Raw genomic sequence first — 20,740 nt, 5'->3', positions numbered from 1 at the left:
AAGAAGTTTATCCCTAAGTTCCACCCATGTGGCTGGAGTTTGCTTCCAGCCCACCCACCGTCCTGGCTATCACCTCCCGGATGCTTTCCCCCTCCCTCTGACTATGTGGATCTGACACGGGATTGATCAAGTATACTTTCCCCATGTTCTGAAGGCACTGTCTCTACTGGGAAGCTAAAGAGACCCTTAGCACAGCGCACCACACAAGGCTTAGTGCCGTGGCTATCCTCATGGATGCGTGCCAGGGAAAAGAGGGGGATGGAGTGTGGAGAACCCTATAGTAAAGATGAACTCTATCCAGTTCCCAGGCTACCCCTCCTCCTACCTCTCTACTAGGCTTATGAGCAATGGGCCATAGATTCTGGTCCTTTGTGGGGCTTTGACCATTCCTATAAGGCTGCTGAGCTGCTACAGGCCTATCTCTTACCTGGGCACAGATCTCACTCCCATCTGGGCCAGGCTGAGGAAAGTGCCCTGCAATCTGTTACTAATATGGATACTCTTCTTTGCCCACATTAAATGGAAGTCTTTTCTTCAAAGAGTGCATAGACATGGAAAAGTACCCAGACCTGGGAGGCTGCATGACAGCCACTTTGAGGGCCTAGGATGACAGCAGGGTCACACACACGGTGTACAGAAAACGGCAGGCATATGGAAGGGTGACACAGCCCTGTGTGCAGGAGCTGCAGTGTGGAGGAAGGTGGGAAGGGCTTCCTGGAAGTAAAGAGGAGGATCTGACCCAGCATACCCTCCCTGTGCTCCGAAGACAGTGAACGTCCAACCCCGCCCCCATCCCTCATCCCCACCCCCACTGCCTACCTCCTCCCCCTGCCACAGAGCACACAGTGCAAGGCTAAGTCTCACGGCTGTCTTCAGGTTAGAGAGACAAGAGGCATGCTGGGGAGAACAGGCACTTGGTTTTCTTGCCTCTAGATTTTATTGGAAGAATTTAGATGTTCGCTCACTTCTAGCAAGAAGAGGCTGAAAGTTGTAGCTTTTAACCCTTAGTCCACGTGCAAGGCTAAATGCAGGGTCCTCTGAGGGAGCGGGGAGGCTGTGGATACAGGCAGCAATCGCTGCGAGGCAGTGCATGGTGATGTCTGATATCACATCCCACACTGCCTGTGCATAGGGCACTCTCACCGTGGCCCAGAGGCTACAGGGTGTCCCCATTCTGTCACAGCATCTGGCTCCACCCAGTCCAAGCTCAGCCCTCTTCTCTGGGTCTTGAAGCATCTCCTTGGAATTTTAGATCAAAGCTGTGAGGTTTTGGCTTATGATGGACTTGAAATTCTGATGAACTTTAAAGCAAAGGATGGGTTACTAACACCTATGACAAGGGTGGTATAGTGGAAAACACACACTACCTCAAGAAAGTCACCTGTACAGAAGACAGAAATAGCAGAAGTGGGAGCAGGTGCCCACACTGGGTCCCACCTGCTGGGTAGGCTTGTCAGTCTCTTGGGGCATATTTGAGGCTTTCTGTAAGAATAAGCTGTACGCTCTCCGGTGATATATGTTTTGCACATCTAGTGGCTTCTCGCCTCTCTGTCCGGATAAGTGAGGTCTATGTGCCTGAACCAGTCCCAGACAGCTTATTATGTTGCAGCATCAGCTGTAGTCTTACCCTTCCCCTGCAACTCCAACTCTGAACCAACAATCCCTGGGGGTGACGGAGGGCAAGCAATACCTTTCCTTCAAATTCTCATGTGAAGTTGCCTAATTTAAAAATTCCAGGAACAAATTTAAGTACTTGGAAAAAGTCAGAGTCAGTGAGCAATGTGCACAGACATGGTAATGTCTGTGCCAGAGTGAGGGTGCTGTTGGACAGGGGTGCGGGAGCCTGAACAGGACTGAGGCCTGAAGCATCCCTTCATGTGGGCAGGCAGGATCAGTGGCCCCACACTGGGTGAAGCTCTGGCCACTGCTAGGGACCACTGGGTAGAGCAGAGGCTAGGACAGGACAGCTGACTGCATGGCCCTGTCAAGGCTGACAGGCTGCTGGCAGCTTGTGACACTCTACAGGTGCCCCAGACTGAAGCCACACTCACCTGTCCTACAGACTCCACCAACCGGGACTCCCTGGACATGATCGAGCGCTGCATCTGCCTGGTATGCCTGGATGGTCCAGGCACTGGAGACCTCAGTGACACACACAGGGCCCTCCAGCTCCTTCATGGTGGAGGCTGCAGCTTGAATGGAGCGAATCGTTGGTATGACAAGTCCCTGCAGGTAAGTGCCCTGTGAATGGCCCTGCCACTGCATCACCTCTCCAGCTTTTCTGAATGTCCACCCCCTGGCTGAACCATTTTAACACACCAAGAGAAGCAGGGCAGTCCAGCATCTGATAAATACATCCCAATGAACAATCAAATAATCTATAGCTTTTCATTCACATGCATCATGAAAACATCTTATTTTTGGCTTAGAGGAAAACACTCTTGCTTTAGGTTGGCCATTCCTTGCAAACTTCAATCCCCCTGAAAACCCTGCAACCTGCCAAATACCTAATACAATCTTGTTCATTTGCAATGCCACCACACTCTCACAGTGACTATATACAAGCAAGTTAGCCATCTCTCTGGGTTGGGCCAGCCTACCTCCATAAGCATTTTCCAGCCTTGTCTCCTTTTCTCCTCACCCCATCCCTGCATTTGGTGGGTTATCTTCTTTATTGGTTTGCATGGTGATCCTGTTATTTCTGATGTGTTCTGCTGCTGCTGCTGGGCTGGCTGTTTAGCCTCCACAGTGCCGCTAATGGCTTGGAATCTTTCACAGAGCAGTGTTGGAATAAAATTATATAATGGATGTACGTGACACAGAGCAGAGTGAGTGTTGAGTACAGTTTTTCAGAGATCTATTTTCCTCCCTTTAAGTGACAGGGACAAAAAGGTGCCCATAGGGTGTGATCGCAGGTTCCCCAGGTGAGCCAGGGGCACTACTGAGGTGTCATGGACCTGAACTTCAGGGGATAGAAGATGAGTCTCCCCATGGAAAGACAGATTGCTGATGGAGGGAAAGAGTCAGGGAACGATGTATACTCAGAGACGCTCTGTGGGTGTGTGATTGTTTGTTGGCTGGATCACTGAGATCCATTGAGATTCCAGTGTCTGGCACAGATAGCTAAGACTGGAGGGAGGCATGTGTGTGCTGTGGTCCTCTCAGCAAACACCATAAGCACTCATTCCTTTGCTCATTTGTTTGTTCGTTTACCAAGGGGAAACAGCGCGAGGAACTCCAGAGCACCCCACTTCATGTGGGGTACAGTTCAAGAGTCATTATTCAAGAGTCCCATTATTTTCTCTTAATACTTTTGAGCCTTGAGAATATTTCTTTCCCAGGTAAGCTCGACATAGTCTTTGTAAAACTACGCAAAGGGGCCTAAGGTACCTCTACAGTGTCTGTGGGTCCTTTCATCTCAATTCTGTGAGCTGCTTTACTGGGCTGGTTTAAATGAATCCTCAGGTCCAGGGTTGCGAAGGCTCTGGTGGATGGATATCTCCTCAGTCAGCAGACACAACAGCAGACTGAGTTCTGTTGGCTGTTGAATAGAGCACGCCCCCCATACCTTTCCCACCAAAGAACCTGCTCTTTCTCCTGACAAATCTTCTTACCAGCAAATCACATCTTTACATTTTATTCATTTATGCGACACAATTACCGGCAGCTGCTCTGGGATGGACACTCATCTAGATCTTGGGGCTAAACTCAGTGGTGGCCAATAGGAGCAGAGTCGGTCTATTAGGCAAATGGTTGCTGAAAGCACTGGAGGATGGTGTCTGCTGTGCATGCAATAAAGGACAAACAGGACTGAGCACACACTCGGGCCTATAGACCGTGCACCAGACAGTATGAGCTCACTAAGAACCCTGCGCTGCTGCAGCAGGGAACTTGGGCTGCCCTTTCTCTGCCTAAAGCCCTGTAGGAAGAACTTCCTCGAGGCTTCCATACTGTTGGGTACCTACAGCCATCTGCAGCATCCTTGTTAGGAATCAACAGTCCTTGGTATCCTTGGAGGAGAAATGCCCCCAAGAGGTCAGGGGGTCCTAACCCAGGCCTCCCCAGGGTCAGCTCACCTGCCTCTTCTCTGTTGCAGTTTGTGGTGGGCCGAGATGGCACCTGCGGTGTGGTGTGTGAGCACTCCCCTTTTGATGGCATCGTCCTGGTGCAGTGCACGGAGCACCTGCTGAAACATATGTGAGTCTGGGCAGAGCAGAGAAAGACCTCAGAAGGCTGCCATGCTGAGCCAGGAGGAACTGGGGTGTCAGTCCAGAAAATGACTGAGCCAAAGATGAAATTTGGAAAGAAGCGCAAAGACTGCAAAATGAGCGTTATGAGCCACAGATGGAGGTGCAGGCTGGGCAGGAAACTCGGGGTAGACAAGGAGAAGTGGGGGGATCCAAGTGTTGATCCAGGGAACTTAGATCAATCTTTTCTCTTGGCCCTGAGACAGTGCCAGGTACCTGGTAGCCAAGTGCAGAGGGAGGTCTCCTCCATCACAGGCCAGATCCCCAACTTCCATGCTGCTAAGCCCTGCTTGTCTATCCCTTAGTACACCACATTCCTTCTAGCTTTTGCAGTTTTGCTCACGCTCTTCTTGGATGTAGGTTCACAATCTCTTCCACAAAAGTCATTGGCATGACAGAGACACGAACCAGCCTTTGGAGACACAACAACTCAGCCTGCTACCACATTACCAACTCTCTCATAAGGACAGAGCAAACATGGCTGAACACTAGAACGAGTGAATGCAAATGATAACCCGTTAGAGTCAGGTGGAAGTGGCTGGGATCCTGGCTCTGTCACAGAGGGAGTTTGGTTTATCTGCTCAGTGGGCGGCTCGGGCACACTAAATTTCAGGGGCTGTGCACAGCAACAGCTAAGATGCTTGCACAGGAAAGCTGTGCTGCCCACAGCCCTTGGCTGTAGGGTCTCAGGAAGTTGTTCCTTTGCGTCTGCAGGATGACAGGCAACAAGAAGCTCGTCCGAGCTGACTCAGTGAGTGAACTCCCTGCTCCCAGAAGGCTGAGGTGGAAATGTTCCCCAGAAACTCAAGGCCATCTCGCCTCCTCGGCAGAGAAACTTCAAAGGTGAGGGAACCCCTATACTCCCCCACCCCCTATAGCTGCTGAAGCAACCTGGAAGATGCCAAAGGCCCCTAGGACTCTGCTCACCTCCAGGCTCCACCCATTCTCATCCCTCATGGTGAAAGTAGTCAAACTAAAGAGGAGTTATGGTTCTCAGGAAATAACCTTGCTCGAATGTCTACCATTTTCATAAAATGCAAACCTGAAGCTATTTTTTCCCTGCGCGTTTCACCTGACTAAGCAGATTCAAGGCTGGGAATGGATTCCCTGCTTTGAGGGAGTAATAAACAACTGCTTTGAATAGGTCATTTGAATCCAAGCTATTTCAATTTGCTTGAGTTTACACTGCAACTTGACAAGGGGGCCTTTTTCCCAGGGGAGGAGCTGGTTCTGGCAATAGCGGACAGAGGCAGAAGGGCTAGCTGGGCATTGTCTTTGTCGGTCTCTGGGTGAAAATATTCATTTACTCAATCATCAAACTCTATCGTCTGTGCTCCAGGTCTGTGGTAAACCACTGGGACCTCAGAAATGAATGGGCCCCAGGTTTGTCCTCCATACTCTAGCAGAAGAAGCAGATCAAGCCATGTACAAAGCCATGAAATGCCCGAACCAAAGAGGCATGGAGACCCAAACCTGCAGATAGACAAGGGATTGAACTCTGCCTGGACAGTGAGGGAGGGAAGGGTCAGGACAACAGCTTTTTTAAGCCTCTGTAGGTTTATAAAATCCAGGCTGGTATGGAGAGAGCAAATGAGAAGATAGCTAGAATTGGAACCTAAGAGAGAAGCTGAGCCATGCTGAGAAGAGCCTGCCCTGCCCATTCCTCCTGCTTAGGAGCTGTTGGGGAGACAGTAAGAAGTCCATGGGGGTAGCACAGGTGGCCAGGGCACAGTGTGGCCAGGCTGGGAAACCTGGGATGGAGACACTCCTCGCTTGGAGCTGCTGTGGAGGCAGCCTGGCTTTAGTGAAAGAGGAAGACAGCTCTGGGTTTCCATGGAATGTTGTTGATCTCTTATCTTTCATGGTGGGGGTCCACGGTGAGTGGACTGCCAGAAGAGGGAGACAGAGAGAAATAGCTGATGGGTCTGCTTATTCTCAGGAACTTGGGTGCTCCTATGTCCCCCAGTTTCTCCCTAATGAGGCATGAGGTGTTACCTGGGGTATGGATGGGGGAGGGGCACGAGATGAGCAGAGTCTGGAGAGGGGGCTTTCTGAGTGGCCATGGTGATAAAGAAAAGTGCCCAAGGAGTCTTTCAAAAGGTGGGGGGGGGGTCTTTCCTGTCCCAAGCATCTGCATAGCTCCTTATATAGCTCATGTGAGGCAAAAGGACCCAATTAAGGCGAGTGACAGGGACAGTGTGAGGCAGAGCAGGTTACTCCTCTAGCAGCTGTGCTTACACCTGGCTGAGCCAGTGACACACACCTTGCTGGCAATGCTTCCCTCCCCCACCCCCCACTAGGTATCAGACTAGACCCCAAACCCATTATAAGAGAATACTGGCCAATACAAGGGTAGCACAGGCATTTCTGTGTAGACACAGGGAAGTTTCCTGATAATGATAGGGATATCCTGGGAGGCATGCCCAAGTGAACCGTCAGATGGGATGCTTTAGAGTCTATAAGTGTCCTGGAGGGAGGTGTGGCTTTCAGGGGCAGGGCAGAGGGTTAGAGGATAACCAAAGCCAGCTGTACCAAGATGTTACTGTCAGAGCTGGGTTTCAAATAGGAACCAAAGCCTAGAAGCAGAAGGAAGGTGTCACAAATGGGGGCCTGCCTGAGCTCTGGTCTAGGGGTCTGGGACTCACATGGGGCTGCCTTGCAGAGCTAAGGAGAATCGATTGAATAGATAAAACGGGGCATCCGTTAACAAGTAAAACACGTGAACAGAGTTCCAGTCCTTGCTGGAGCTATCACAACAGTCTGTCAGATCCCAAGTCTTTCTGCCCCAGAGCACAGCAAGGAGAGACTGGATGACAGCTGGCTGAGAAATTAGCTGTTAGGACAGTTGGGCATCCACAGGGACACTGGACCACACACAGTCCCTACACAGGTCATATAAATGGTCTTTTCCATGCCTGCTTTATAGACAGCTAGCATGTAGGAGTCTGTGTGTGAACGAGACTTACTCTGCCCATATAAATGTATCATTTGCATGCTCCTCCCACTTCACTGCTGCACTCAGGCCCACCTCTCCCTAGAAGCAGATGAGCTCACCTTCCTAGATGAGCCCCAGTTCCTATGTGCCTTCTGCCACTTGCATAGGTGAGGGTACATCTCTGACACCCTAGGGTATTTCTGGATGATAAGGGCTATGCACTCACCTTCTGGACCTAGGGCACAGACCAGGATCAGAAAACATGGCTGGGTTCTGTGTATATAGGGGTCTTATCTTGCATGCAGAGTATCTTCTTTCTCTTCCACAGAATCGTAAAGAATCTGGATTTCATTGTTTATAAGTTTGACAACTATGGGAAAACATTTATTAAGAAGCAGAAATGCAGTCCTGATGGCTTCATCCAGGTGGCCCTCCAGCTGGCTTACTACAGGTGAGCAAAGGCAAGATAAGCCTGGGCACAGGTGGACTATTAGATGAGATGCTTTGGAGTCTAGAAGTATCCTGGAGGGAGGTGTGGCTTTCAGGGTGGGGGCAAAGGACTGGAGGATGACCAAAGCCAGCTGCAAGGAGATGTTACCATCCGAGCTAGGTTTCAAATCGGAATCAAAGTCCAGAAGCAAAAGAAAGGTGTCACAAATGAGGGACTGCCTGAGCAATGGTCCTGATATCTGGAACTCACAGGGTCTGTCTTGCAGAGCTAAGGAGAGTCGGTTGGGTTAGGAAGGCCATGAACTTGTAGGGACTGCTCTTTACCTGATTTCCTCCACTCATCAGAATCCCTGTGGTGTGACCCACACCTTCCTGGTCTTCCTAGCCTTGTTCAAGACATGGAAACAATGGTCCCCTCCCCCCAGGTTAGCCTGTTCAAAGACCAGAGGGTCCCTCTTGATCTTTTCTTTATTTATCCATATACTCCCATATCAGTTCTCCAATTTTCTCTCAAATTTGCCGCCTGCCCTCCCGACTACTACCATCAGCCCCTCAGAAGCTAAGAGCAACCTCTACTTGGCCAGTTGTGGCATAGGCCCCAGAGATGGCCGTTCCTGCTTGTCTCCTCTCTATGGTCCTGTCTTCATGAAGAGTGGCCTTGGGCATATGCAAATCAGCCTCTGCCACTTTGCTGCTTCTCACCTGTCACCTCTAACTGAAGGGCCACCTCTCAGAGGTCTGTCTGGAGATATTCTCTTACCAGAAGCAACCATCTTAGGCTCTGTTGTCACCCTATGATATTAAACTGACTGGCAAAAGTATACCTCCTATAGAGACAGATGTGGGGCCACACCTTGCTCTATGACTCTGGGTTCCCATTAGTCTCAGTTCTGTGGTCTTTCTTCTTCCTCATAGTCAACCCCATGGATGTTACTGGGTGATGGGGATTAGGGATTCTGCCAGTCAGGGATGCAAACCCAGGGCTGTTTACCTGGTTCCCATGCAGAGGGAGATAGGCTTTCTAGACACCGTCATGAGCTCTGCTAGAGTGGTCAGGAAGCTAAAACAATGTGTGAGGATTCCAGACACAGTTTTTCCCATGAGATACACCTCGATGCCCTGGTGAGCCTGGGCATCTGACCACACTCACCATACTTACTGACTTTGACTAGAGGTCATGGCTGAACCATTTAAAGTCAAGCAGGCTTCTGTGAAAGGTGTGGGTGAAAAACTGCACTCATCTGACCCTGAGATATTAATCAACACTCATTAGGTCTCACAGAAAATTCCAGGTTTCCCTACAGATTGGCGGTGGTGTTTTGTTTTGTTTTGTTTAAAAACCAGTCACCTCTTCATTTTATGTCAACGCAGTGTCCCCAGTGTATAGAAGTGTACATGGTTCTTCACATCAAAGACTTCCCAGCATTCATCTCTGGAATTCTCCTCTAGAATTCTATTAACATTAAAATGAAATACCGTGCCACGTCATGTCAGAGCTATGAAAATAAAGCCTGCTGGAGCTATTTCTCTTTCAGGATTTATGACTCCCTGAGAACAAATTACTGTTTGCCATCCATCTTTTATCTTGTTCAGGCTTTACCAGAGGCTGGTGCCCACCTATGAGAGTGCATCCATCCGCCGCTTCCAGGAAGGTCGGGTGGACAACATCAGATCGGCCACTCCTGAGGCTCTGGCTTTTGTGCAAGCCATGACTGACCACAAGGCTGCCGTGCTGGTAAGCCCCGCTCTGCCTTAAGGGGCCACAGGGAGGCCAGGGAGGCCACCATGGGCCACGGTGCACTTTGTTCCACACACACGGACTCCCTGGCTGCATCTGCCATCCACGGCTGAACCTCTTCTTTGTTCACAGGCTTCTGAGAAACTGCAGCTGCTGCAGAGGGCCATCCAGGCCCAAACTGAGTACACAGTCATGGTGAGTGGCCGTTCCTCAGCAGCGCCAACTGCTCAGTGACTCGGCAAGGCTACCACGTCCCGTTTTTATTCATTTTTATTTTATTTATTTTTACGGCACTGGGATTAATCCAGGCTTTTGCACATGCTAGGCAAGTGCTGTAGCACTAAGCTATTTGGGGAGTCCTTTTTTTTTAACTTTTTTATTTTGAAACAGAGTCTCATCAAGTTGCCCAGGATGGCCTTGAATTCACTATGTGGCCCTGCTCTTTAATATGTGATTCTCTTACCTCGGTCTCTCAAGTGGCTGGGATTGATGAAAGGCAGGTTCCACTGGGCAGGGTCTTTTCATCATAGGTAACACACCCTCCCTGCCTTCCCCAGGTTCCACTACAGGACAGTAAGTGGTACTTGAAACCTGTTGACATACCATAACGATAGTAATAGCTCACAATGTATATGGTACTTTACAATATTTATAGGGACCATCAGGTTGGGGGTGGGGCAGCCTGATGAATATTGGTGGCTTGTTCCCTGGCACACTGGAAGGGACTCAGAATTTATTATCACCTGGGGCTGATTTTCCCTCCTGTTTTCTATATGTTCATTTATGCTGCCTGTAGACTGAAGGTCTTTGCTGAAAATTAATAGTGAAATCAAAATTGTATGAGGACTATTTCTCTAGTTTGAGGGAATAATTTATTTTTTAATTTTGCAAAGCTATTATTTGCATGCAAACAAGAGGGAGCTTGAGGTAGTGATCAATGTGTTAATTACAGATCACTCAAAAACAAGCAGAAGGATGACAAAAATCGATGAGAAGGATTGAGCAGATTATTTTGTATATACTTGAGAGCAATTCCAACATATTTCTGGGCTTTAGAATTCGTCAGTGTAGACTTTCCTCTAACTCAGTCCCTGATTCATCTCAATAGCTATGTTTGCTCTGTTTAAACACTGTATTAACCAGGCATGATAGCTCAGGCCCGTACTCCAAGTACTCAGGAGCACATGGCAGGAGGATCACAAGTTCAAGGTGAGTGTGGGATCTGAGTGAGACTTCATCTCAAAAAGCTCTTAGTCAGCTTTGCTACCACGCTAGCAAACAAGGGAAGATGAATCAAGCGATCAGCACAGGGAAGTGAATAACAGAGACAATTAACCAATCAGCACAGAGAAGGAAATAATGGAGACAACCAGCCAATCAGCACAGAGAAGGAAATAATGGAGACAATCAGCCAATCAGCACAGAGAAGGGAATAATAGGTACAATCAGCCAATCAGCACAGAGTAGGAAATAATGGAGACAATCAGCCAATCAGCACAGAGAAGGGAATAATAGGTACAATCAGCCAATCAGCACAGAGAAGGAAACAGCCTATTTTGGCTCACAGTTTCAGAGTCTTCAGTCCATGGTTGGTGGCTTCCAGGGCTTCCAGGCTAGTGGAAAGGCACACTGTGGAAGGGAGCACATGATGAAACAAAACCATTCCCTTGCATTACAAAGAAAAAAAGGAAAGAAGAGGACTAGGGTCTGGGATGCCACGATCCACCTCAAGGGCACACCTATCATGATAGGAAGACCTTCCACTGGGCTCTCTTAAAATTTCCACAACTTCTCAATGGCATCAAGCCTTTAATGCATGAGTCTTGGAGACATTTCAAATCCAAACTACAGTAAGTGCCTGCTCTGTAGTCAATTAATTTCCCCCCTGCTTCATGCTAGGCTAAGTGCTATCTATACACAGGAAACAAAATTTGGCATCTGTCTTAGTCAGGGTTTCTATTCCTGCACAAACATCATGACCAAGAAGCAAGTTGGGGAGGAAAGGGTTTATTCGGCTTACACTTCCATACTGCTGTTCATCACCAAGGAAGTCAGGACTGGAACTCAAGCAGGTCAGGAAGCAGGAGCTGATGCAGAGGCCATGGAGGGATGTTCTTTACTGGCTTGCCTCCTCTGGCTTGCTCAGCCTGCTCTCTTATAGAACCCAAGACTACCAGCCCAGAGATGGTCCCACCCACAAGGGGCCTTTCCCCCTTGATCACTAATTGAGAAAATGCCTTACAGATGGATCTCATGGAGGCATTTCCTCAACTGAAGTTCCTTTCTCTGTGATAACTCCAGCTGTGTCAAGTTGACACAAAACTAACCAGTACAGCATCCCTATGCACTATCAGTAGGTATTTAACAAGGATTCAGAATAGAGTTGCTTCAAAGTTATGTCAGACCCACATGGAGAAGAGTCCTAGGAAGTTACAGAGAACATGGCAGGGCAAGTTTCTTCCTCTGCTTTGAAAAGCTGAGAAGCCTTCCCAGAGGAAATAGTCTTTAACTTGAGGTGTGAAGGATTAAGAAAGGGGAGGAAAACCAAGGAGAGAGCAGCAGGTTATAAAGGCAAGAGTCTTGTGAATATGATGTGTCTGATAGGAAAAGCAGCTCGGTGGGTGCAGCTTGAAAAGACTGGGGAGCAGAAGAACTGGGTTGTCTGTTACTCCAGTGTGGGGCTGCTGCATCCTCCAGGAGGATGTGTGATGCTCATGTGGCCAAGGTAGAAGGCAGGAAGGCTGGAAGCCATGTGGTCTCTCTTATAGGGGCCTTCACATTCAATGACTTGATCACTTATTAAAAGCTTAGCCTCTTAGTAAATGTCATCGACTAGTAACTTTTGAGATATGATTCTTTTGTGGTTCTGAGTTTGCCTCACTGCTGAGGTGTGGAAATGCAGCTGGGAAGACACAGTAGACTGCATTTACCCTACACTCGCTGTCGGGTGTTGGGCTTGAGGGAAGCACCAATACAACTCTCAGGGGTGGGAAAACACAGCCTAAGATGAGGGAGAATGAAGCTGGAGTTCCCTGACTCCTGGGTAAGCATCCAGTCACTGCTTGAAACCACACAGAAGAGTCGGGAATGGAGGGTTGGTGGTCCATGGATCTGTGATGAGAAGCCTAGAGCCAGGGGTTCCAAACCCCTGGACATCCAGACTCCACTGGGCTGTGGGGAGTTGGGAACAGAGTTGGGTCTGTGGACTGAGAAGCCCAGGGCTAGGGGGATGGGGAACTCCAGCTTAGCTCATTAGAGATTGTCTTTAGCTTAGTTGCAATTGTCTGGGAGCATGGAGCTTTCTTCAGGAGACTTACAGAGTGTAGTTCTGCCTTGATAAAAAAGACAATCCATGCTTATCCATACCATTTACTGACTGTTCATCATCAAAAATGGGTGCATACCACCTCCTCTGGGTAGACCAGAGATGAAATACCTTTTTCAAGAAGGAATATCATGTGTTCTGGGCCAGGAATCTAGTAAGGAGCAGAGAGATGACTACCATCTCATGTGGGTGCCTGGGTGCTAGGGTCTCTGAACCCACTCAACCCTACCAAGTTTCCTGGTATGATCCACCACCCCACAAATTTACAAAATTTTTATTCTATAAATAAGAACAGGAAACTCTAAAATATTATCAAGAAATAAAGATAGCTCTAGGGTACAGTGTAGCAGAAAATGTCAATGGAAGTATTGGGAGATAATATGAGGTAACCTACTTTAAACACTAACAAAACAGAGGTGAAATATAAGAAAGGTAAGGTGGCTTAGTTCAGGTGAGCAGTATCCCAAATAATAGTTGCTTAGAAAGAAAAATTGGAGAGTAGACAACAAAAATAATTCAAGAAAAATACCAAAAGCTGTGGATAGTTCAATGATAGAGAGCTTGCCTAACAGGCATAGATCCCAGGGTACTATCCCCAGCACAGAACAAAACAAACTTCAGAACCACAGAAAATGCTTCTATATTGAGGGAATTCACCATCTTACATAATAGGAAATATTTATGTGAAGGAAATTTATGGCCCTATAAACAAAGAGAAATCCTAAGTTTCTCCGAGGAAAAGGAAAGACAAAGATCATAAATAAAGACATAATTGGTTTCTCAATAGCATCATCAGAAGGTAGATGATAGTGAGCAGTGCCTTCAGATTCTAAGAGAAAATGATCTCCAACACATCTTCCATACCTAGCTAAACTATCATCAGATTTAAAGACAGAGTAAAGATATTTTAAACAGAAGAGATTTACACTTTTTATTTACTAAATAGTCTTTCTTATAAAACCGCTAAAGGCTGCATGTCACCAAAGTGTGAAAATGAAAGATTGAATAAATAAATAAATAAATAAATAAATAAATAACGTGAAAGATTCAGCACACACAAAAATGAAGTAGAAAGACTCCCCAGGACAACACTGAATGGAACTGTAAGACGACAGCTATTTAGTAGATCTAGAGAGCAATTAGTACATAAAGGAGGAATGAGTGAGAGGAATCAGAAATGAGGCCTGCATTTAAGAACTAGTTAGAAGTAGATATATAGACAAACACAACTTAGTGATTGTCAATTCAAGGAAGAACAAAAAGTTTAATGAGAAAAGAAATCTATGTCTGGGAACATAGCTAAGTTGGTATCACTTGCCTAGCATGTGATAGGATCCTCAGTAGAAAAGAGAGAAAGGATAGATAGAGGAATGGAGGGATGAAGGGAGGTAGAGAAATCTAATCATAATATGCTAGAAGACCCAGCTGTGGGTATCTACAAGATGACATTCTATAAGCACTATCTGTTGCTCAAGCAACAAGGAGTTGAAATATGACTCTCCTGGGAAGGTTAAAGGCAGAGGAAGCAGAAGAGAACGCTTTATTTCTTATAACAGGAAGTTTGTAAGTAAGTCTGGAAAATGCAGTCACAGCACTCTTAAGCATAAATTCAGAGCAATGAACCTAATGTCAAGGGAGTAGCTAGAGGGCCTTGCCCTGTATAGTGGGAGATGGTGCTCTCAAGATGACACAAGCCATTGGCTTCTTTGGGTTTTAAACTATAAACATGGGAATACTTGACACTGAACTTTGTCTAACTTTGTACTAACAAATTTAAAGTGATGAACTTTTTTTGGAGAAACATCCTCTGAAACATCACATGGGATCTTTTCTGTTATTCATGTTTACTGGACAAAAGCAACTGAGTCAGGAATCGGCAGTAGAGAGAATAGAGAGGAAGACAGCTGGTAGGTGAGACCAGAACCCAGTTAGCCATGAGACCAGGGGAAAGAGACAGGGAACAAGACAACCTTCCAAGGTGCGAGAATGTATTTGATAGAGATAGTAAGGAGAGGAACCCCCAGTGGGAAGGCATGCTTGTCTGGGCTGCTCTCAACACTCCCAGCCTTTATTATAGTTACAAGCAGTTCACATGGTGAAACTACCTGCCCTACTACACCATGAACATAGGCCTCTGCCCATCTGCCGTCCACTGGGTAGCAGCATCAGGTATACAGTAGCTCCTCCAGGTCCTAGATGGGGACTAAGGCCAGAGTCCTTGTACTCTGTACATTTGATTCCTCTGCATATATTGGATTGTTAAGAGCAGGGGGGCAGGTTGCTTACAGAGCATCTTCCTCTGTGAACCTTCACAAAGGAAAGGATAAATAGAGGTCACCAGAGAAAAGAAGCATGTCCGCTTCTGGAGAGGGCTCCTAGTACCTCTTCTCTGTCCCAGCAGGACAAATAAAAGGTAAACTATGGTAGAGCATGCATTTAGCATGTGTGGGACCCTCTCTTGCATCTCTAGCACCACCTTACATAAATTAATTAAGAATAGAGTTAGCTCAAGTTGTATAACTTGTCTTTCTCTGACTATAATTAGATGCCTTCGGGAGAAGCGTCTGCATCATCTTTATGCATTTGCTCTCAGCTGAAGAAGAATGACTGTCAGCAGATAATACGTGCCCTGTAAACTCAAGCCAAGTCCACTGGGAAAGGGGGATTTCCTCCTAGGAGGGGCTGTAATAACTAAATGGCCACCATACATAACACACCCCGAAAGTCTTAATTACTCTCACGGTAACAAAGTTTATACTGCAGGCTAGGAGAGGTGCCCCCCCACCCCTATCCTCCCAGTCCCCGACACCTCAGCCCCCGCTAGACTTCCTCACCCCGGTCCCAGTCTCCAGCTTCCCCAATTGTTCCATATAAACAGGTACAAAGAAGAACCAAACAAAAGAGTGTAGACCCTATCCACCCAGCCTCTAGGGGGAGAGGCTTAGAACAATGCCCTGACCCTACTCTAGTCCCAGAGTCCTTTCCACTTAACATCCTAGAGTTTTCTCTCTTCTGCCTCATCCATAAGAAGTTTAACTATCTCCATGATGAGAGAGAGAGAGAGAGAGAGAGAGAGAGAGAGAGAGAGAGAGAACCAAAACTGAAACTCCATGTCATTCAACAAGCACCTTCATCTTTCTTTAAATCGTCAGCAGAGCTTCTGTTTGGCTGTCTCAGCCCTGACTCAATTACCAAGATTACAAATCAAATTTAAGTGAGTCCACACATTGCCCCGACTGGGTGACGAACCCTGTCCCTGCTTTGTGCTGGAAGGTTAAAAAATTAGTTGTTCTGTGATTCTAGTCTTGACAGTTTTGACACCCCTCCTCCATGCCTGGCCTCAACACATGAGCCAGCTTTCTCCCCCACACGCCTCCTTTGGGCAGAGCAGTCTGGTGCCAGGCAAGGCAGGCTCAGCCGCTCTTCCATTGGAGTAGCCTGCAGGTGCAGCTGTGCAGTTGATGCTGGGCTTGCTAACCTTTAATCCACATGCTCTTAAGGTAGATCCCAGCCTTCTCTGGAAACACTCTGTGTGTGTAGCAGTATGCTAGAGTCCAGGAGCACCTGAGCAGATGCGCACACAGATTGCCTATCAAGAGCAGTTTAAGCAAGGAGTGACTGGAGTCACACTGGTCTTGAGGAGGAGTTAAGAAGGGGAGGCGAGGTACTGAGGAATGCATCTCATTGCCTTCTATGTTCCTGCCTCCCAGGCCATAACCGGCATGGCCATTGACAACCATCTTCTGGCACTGAGGGAGCTGGCCCGAGACCTGTGCAAAGAGCCACCTGAGATGTTCATGGATGAAACATACCTGATGAGCAACCGGTTTATTCTCTCCACCAGCCAGGTACAGCCTCTGCATGTGTGGACAGGGCCCAGGAGGCCCTGTAGTAAAAACATTAGTGACTTGGAACTAGGCTTTGTCTCTACTTCTTTTTTAACACACACACACATACACACACACACACACACACACACACACACACACACTGCACATGTATGCACATATTTGCATGTATTTAATATGTATTATTTATGCAAAATAATTATACATACTTACAGGATACAATATGTGCTGAGGTATTTGCATGTAACAGGTAATAGACCAATCAACCTCATTGGCATATCTATCAGCTTAGTCATTTAAAGAACATTCAAAACCTTTGTACTACTTTGAAATATTTAAGTTATTATTGTCAAGCACACTGTGCCATACAACAATGAAGTCAATTAAATCCTCTCCACTCTCAAGCCTACCTCCTGGCTTTTTTTTTTCTTTCTAATTTATTTGTTTTTATTTCATGTGCCTTGGTGTTTTGCCTGTATGTATGTAGGTCTGTGTGAGGGAATCAACTCCCCTGAAACTGAAGTTGTATGCAACTGTGAGCTGCCATGTGGTTGCTGGGATTTGAACTCAGGACCTCTGGAAGAGCAGCCAGTGCTCTTAACCACTGAGCCATCTCTCCAGCTCCTTTTTTTTTTCTTTTAACAAATTTTATCTTTGTGTGTGTGTGTGTGTGTGTGTGTATTTGTCTATGTGCCTATGTGAGTGTGTGCCATGTGTCTGTGGGTACCCTCAGAGGCCACAAGAAAGTGTTGGATCCTCTGAAGCTACAGTTACAGGCAGTTGTGAGCTGGCTGCCTAATCTAGGTGCTGGGAATTGAACTTGCATCCTCTGGATGAGAGGCAAGCGCTTTCAACCACAGAGTCACTTGTCTAGCTCCAGGCTCTGCCTCTTAAGAGTTTGTCCCTTCAGTAGAATGATCTAAAGGTTCAGGACATTGATTGTCTCCTAAGCAGGAGTGACCACAGGCTTCCTTAGCCAAGGTAGACCCGCTGGGAACACATCCATTTAGGGGTTCTAACTATCATGCAGTACTGCCTTGCCATCTACTGCATGTGAGGGGGTATCCCACTGTAGAGGACCCTGGGATCTGAAGCCTAGCAGGCCTGATTTGGGGATCCCTCAATTAGGTCATGGGGATTATGGCAATGAATGGCCAGGGCACCAATGGCAGAAAATCAATTATCAGCCTGAGATTTCCTAACTGGTGTTGTACACATACCATTGTATTAAGGACCACGGCCACGCAGATAGGATGACATTTTTAAGTGGAAAACTGCAGGGGAGGGGAGGAGACATGTGACCACATCAACCTCCATAAAGGTACCATACCTGCAAACCGCTGGACATCGGAGGTGAAGGGGGCTGACAAAGCTGTGTCTGGGATAAAAGCCCACTCAGTAATTTAATTTTGTCATTACAGCAGTGGGCTTGCAGACATGAATAAATGAGATCAGAATACTACAACATAAATTCTTCGGGAAACCATCCATGGGCGTAGAGTGCTCTGGAATGGCTTCATGGCCTCCAGCCATTGCACGGCAAATTTATCTGACAATGCAGTGACTCTATTAGCAAGACTAATGGCTTGTTCTGCCCCATTAAAATGGCCAGTGCCATTTCAGAAGGCCTAAGAGCACAGCACCTGAAACCTGTGGATTAAAACAGACCCTGCCCCACACTACACTGGCTCAACAATCCTTTCTACTTATCCCTGAAATCATCTAATAAAATGAATTTGGGGTCTGAGTTGTTTAGTGGTATCTTTCCCACAGTATAGTGACATTTATGGCTTGGATGCTTTCAGAGACACACTTTTTTGGTTTGTGATCCGGATCACAAAGTCTTAGCCCTCTAAATTCAAAACATCTTAGACAACTAACCACAATTCCAGGTGACAGCAGGATTGGAAGTGCCGGGTGCTGGGTAATTGTGCATGGGTGGGCGGGCCTTGGGGAGGAAATCAGACCAGCCAGGCAGTACTGACAGTAATTAAGGATCTGGGGGAAATCAACAGAGAAGACGGCCAGATTTCCTCCAGTTCATAAATTACTCCCTGTGGGAAGCCATCTAATGGTTGGGTGCCACCAGGGTGCCATTTAGTAAATTAGCCTGATTGCCACAGTGCCTCAAATGGCCCCTAGATGAAGGAAAGCCTTGACTCAGGCCGGAGCAGCAAGTCGCCTTGGAAGCTTCCAGCTCCACAAGCAGGGCCAAGTACACTCTGGGGAGTGGGTTGGGGTCTCTCCCCAGATACCTTGCACCTGAATGGGCCCATCTTTATTACTATAGCTATGTCCAATCATGCATGCCAACACAATCCAATCTGGTCAAGAAGCAAATATGGACGTCTTAAGATACAGGAACTCACTGGGCAGTGGTGGCGCATGCCTTTAATCCCGGCACTTGGGAGGCAGAGGCAGGTGGATTTCTGAGTTTGAGGTCAGCCTGGTCTACAGAGTGAGTTTCAGGACAGCCAGGGCTACACAGAGAAACCCTGTCTCGAAAAACCAAAGAGAGGTGGGGGGGAGAGAGAGGGAGAGGGAGAGGGAGAGGGAGAGGGAGAGGGAGAGGGAGAGGGAGAGGGAGAGGGAGAGGGAGAGGGAGAGGGAGAGGGAGAGGGAGAGGGAGAGGGAGAGGGAGAGGGAGAGGGAGAGGGAGAGGGAGAGGGAGAGGGAGAGGGAGAGGGAGAGGGAGAGAGAGAGACTCACCCACCATGTTCTAGCAGGTTCCTTGGATGAATGCCACAGAATAGGCTGTTTCTGACCTATGCTCTTCTCCAGGTGCCCACGACCATGGAGATGTTCTGCTGTTATGGCCCTGTGGTACCCAATGGGTATGGAGCCTGTTATAACCCCCAGCCTGAGGCCATCACCTTCTGCATCTCCAGCTTTCACGGCTGCAAAGAGACCTCATCTGTGGAGTTTGCAGAAGCGGTGGGAGCGAGCCTTGTTGACATGAGAGACCTCTGTAGTTCGAGGCAGCCTGCTGAAGGCAAGCCACCAACAGCAAAGGAAAGAGCTAGAGGCCCAACCAAGCCAAGCAATCTTGACTACTCCCACTAGCCAATGTCCTACAGGAGTCAGCCCCTACTAACCCTGCTCCCATCCCCCACCCCAGCTTGTTGCTGCTCCCCTATCCTTGGGGGCTCACATGAAGCTGGCATGTTAAGAGAGAGAGAGCCCCTCATTATCTATCTAAGTGGCCTGTGGCCTTTACAACTGGAAATGAGACCCAGCCTGGCTTGGAAGCAGCCTGGGTGGGCTGGGAGCTCCCTCTGAGGTCTTTAGAAACTTAACCTTTCTGCTTCTTTCCCAGCAACACCCAGTGGTGCACATGGTAGCTCTGCCAGTGGAAGAATCGTCATCTCATCACATGCTATGGGCCCAAATAAGTCATAAAGGCAGAGGCTAGCTCCCTCCACACACTCACATGCACAAAGACAGCCCAAGTTCATTTAGAATACAGTGGCCCACATCCACAAAGACATTTCTTCCTTTATCTTCCATAGCACAGTCTTCCTTGAGTTCAGATTATCTCATCCAGCTATTCAGAAAGAAAGAAAGAAAGAAAGAAAGAAAGAAAGAAAGAAAGAAAGAAAGGAAGGAAGGAAGGAAGGAAGGAAGGAAGGAAGGAAGGAAGGAAGGAAGGAAAGAAAGAAGGAAGGAAGACTAGCAATTATCTTCATTTAATAATGGAGGAAGCTAAGTCTCTGGCAAGGCTGTGAGGATTGAGGCTGGGTTGTTGGTGAGGGGCTGCATGGCAGACAAGCAGTGGCACCCCCTTTGGGAAGACACTGTCCAACAGGCATTGCTTGAGTGGTTTTCTCCTAAACTATTTACACTGATCTGGGAGAACCAAGCCTTGGTTGCTCTTCTCTATCAGAAAAGAAACTCACTGTATTTATTGGCTGTATCAAACCATGCACTGTGAGGGTGTAAGACCCGTAAGTGGTAGACCCTTGGCTGGAGGGAACACCTCCTCCCTTAGGAAGGGACTGGAAGCTGGCCTTCCCCCTCCAAGAACAAAGGAGTGTACTCATATTTATGCAAAGGCAACACTGAGCCATGGCCACAGGCTGCTCTGTGGGGACCCTGGGAAAGGAGTCTGTCCCACGTGTCCCTAAGAGATGGAAAATGAGACAGTTGTTTGAAGCAGTGATGCATTCATTGTAAATATGGCCACCTTGTCATACTGCT

The 20,740-nt window shown here is 47.6% G+C and overlaps 1 protein-coding gene across 1 annotated transcript in view; it reads left to right on the top strand.

The window, feature by feature from the left end:
* Chat (choline acetyltransferase) overlaps positions 1 to 20,148 on the top strand; it is a 57,707-nt gene extending 37,559 nt beyond the window's left edge. Inside the window, exons 9-16 of the mRNA NM_009891.2 lie at positions 2,063 to 2,232; positions 4,097 to 4,197; positions 4,962 to 5,090; positions 7,511 to 7,633; positions 9,226 to 9,367; positions 9,503 to 9,565; positions 16,406 to 16,543; positions 19,325 to 20,148. Of these exons, the coding sequence (NP_034021.1) occupies positions 2,063 to 2,232; positions 4,097 to 4,197; positions 4,962 to 5,090; positions 7,511 to 7,633; positions 9,226 to 9,367; positions 9,503 to 9,565; positions 16,406 to 16,543; positions 19,325 to 19,606 (1,148 nt within the window). The 3' untranslated portion in view covers positions 19,607 to 20,148. The remainder of the gene's footprint in view (positions 1 to 2,062; positions 2,233 to 4,096; positions 4,198 to 4,961; positions 5,091 to 7,510; positions 7,634 to 9,225; positions 9,368 to 9,502; positions 9,566 to 16,405; positions 16,544 to 19,324) is intronic.
* The last annotated feature ends 592 nt before the right edge of the window (positions 20,149 to 20,740 follow it).

This window comes from Mus musculus, chromosome 14, assembly GCF_000001635.26.
Source record: "Mus musculus strain C57BL/6J chromosome 14, GRCm38.p6 C57BL/6J".
NCBI classification, from domain to species: domain Eukaryota; kingdom Metazoa; phylum Chordata; class Mammalia; order Rodentia; family Muridae; genus Mus; species Mus musculus.
The sequence above is the reverse complement of the archived record's forward strand: the minus strand, read 5'-3'. Positions and strand labels throughout refer to the sequence as shown.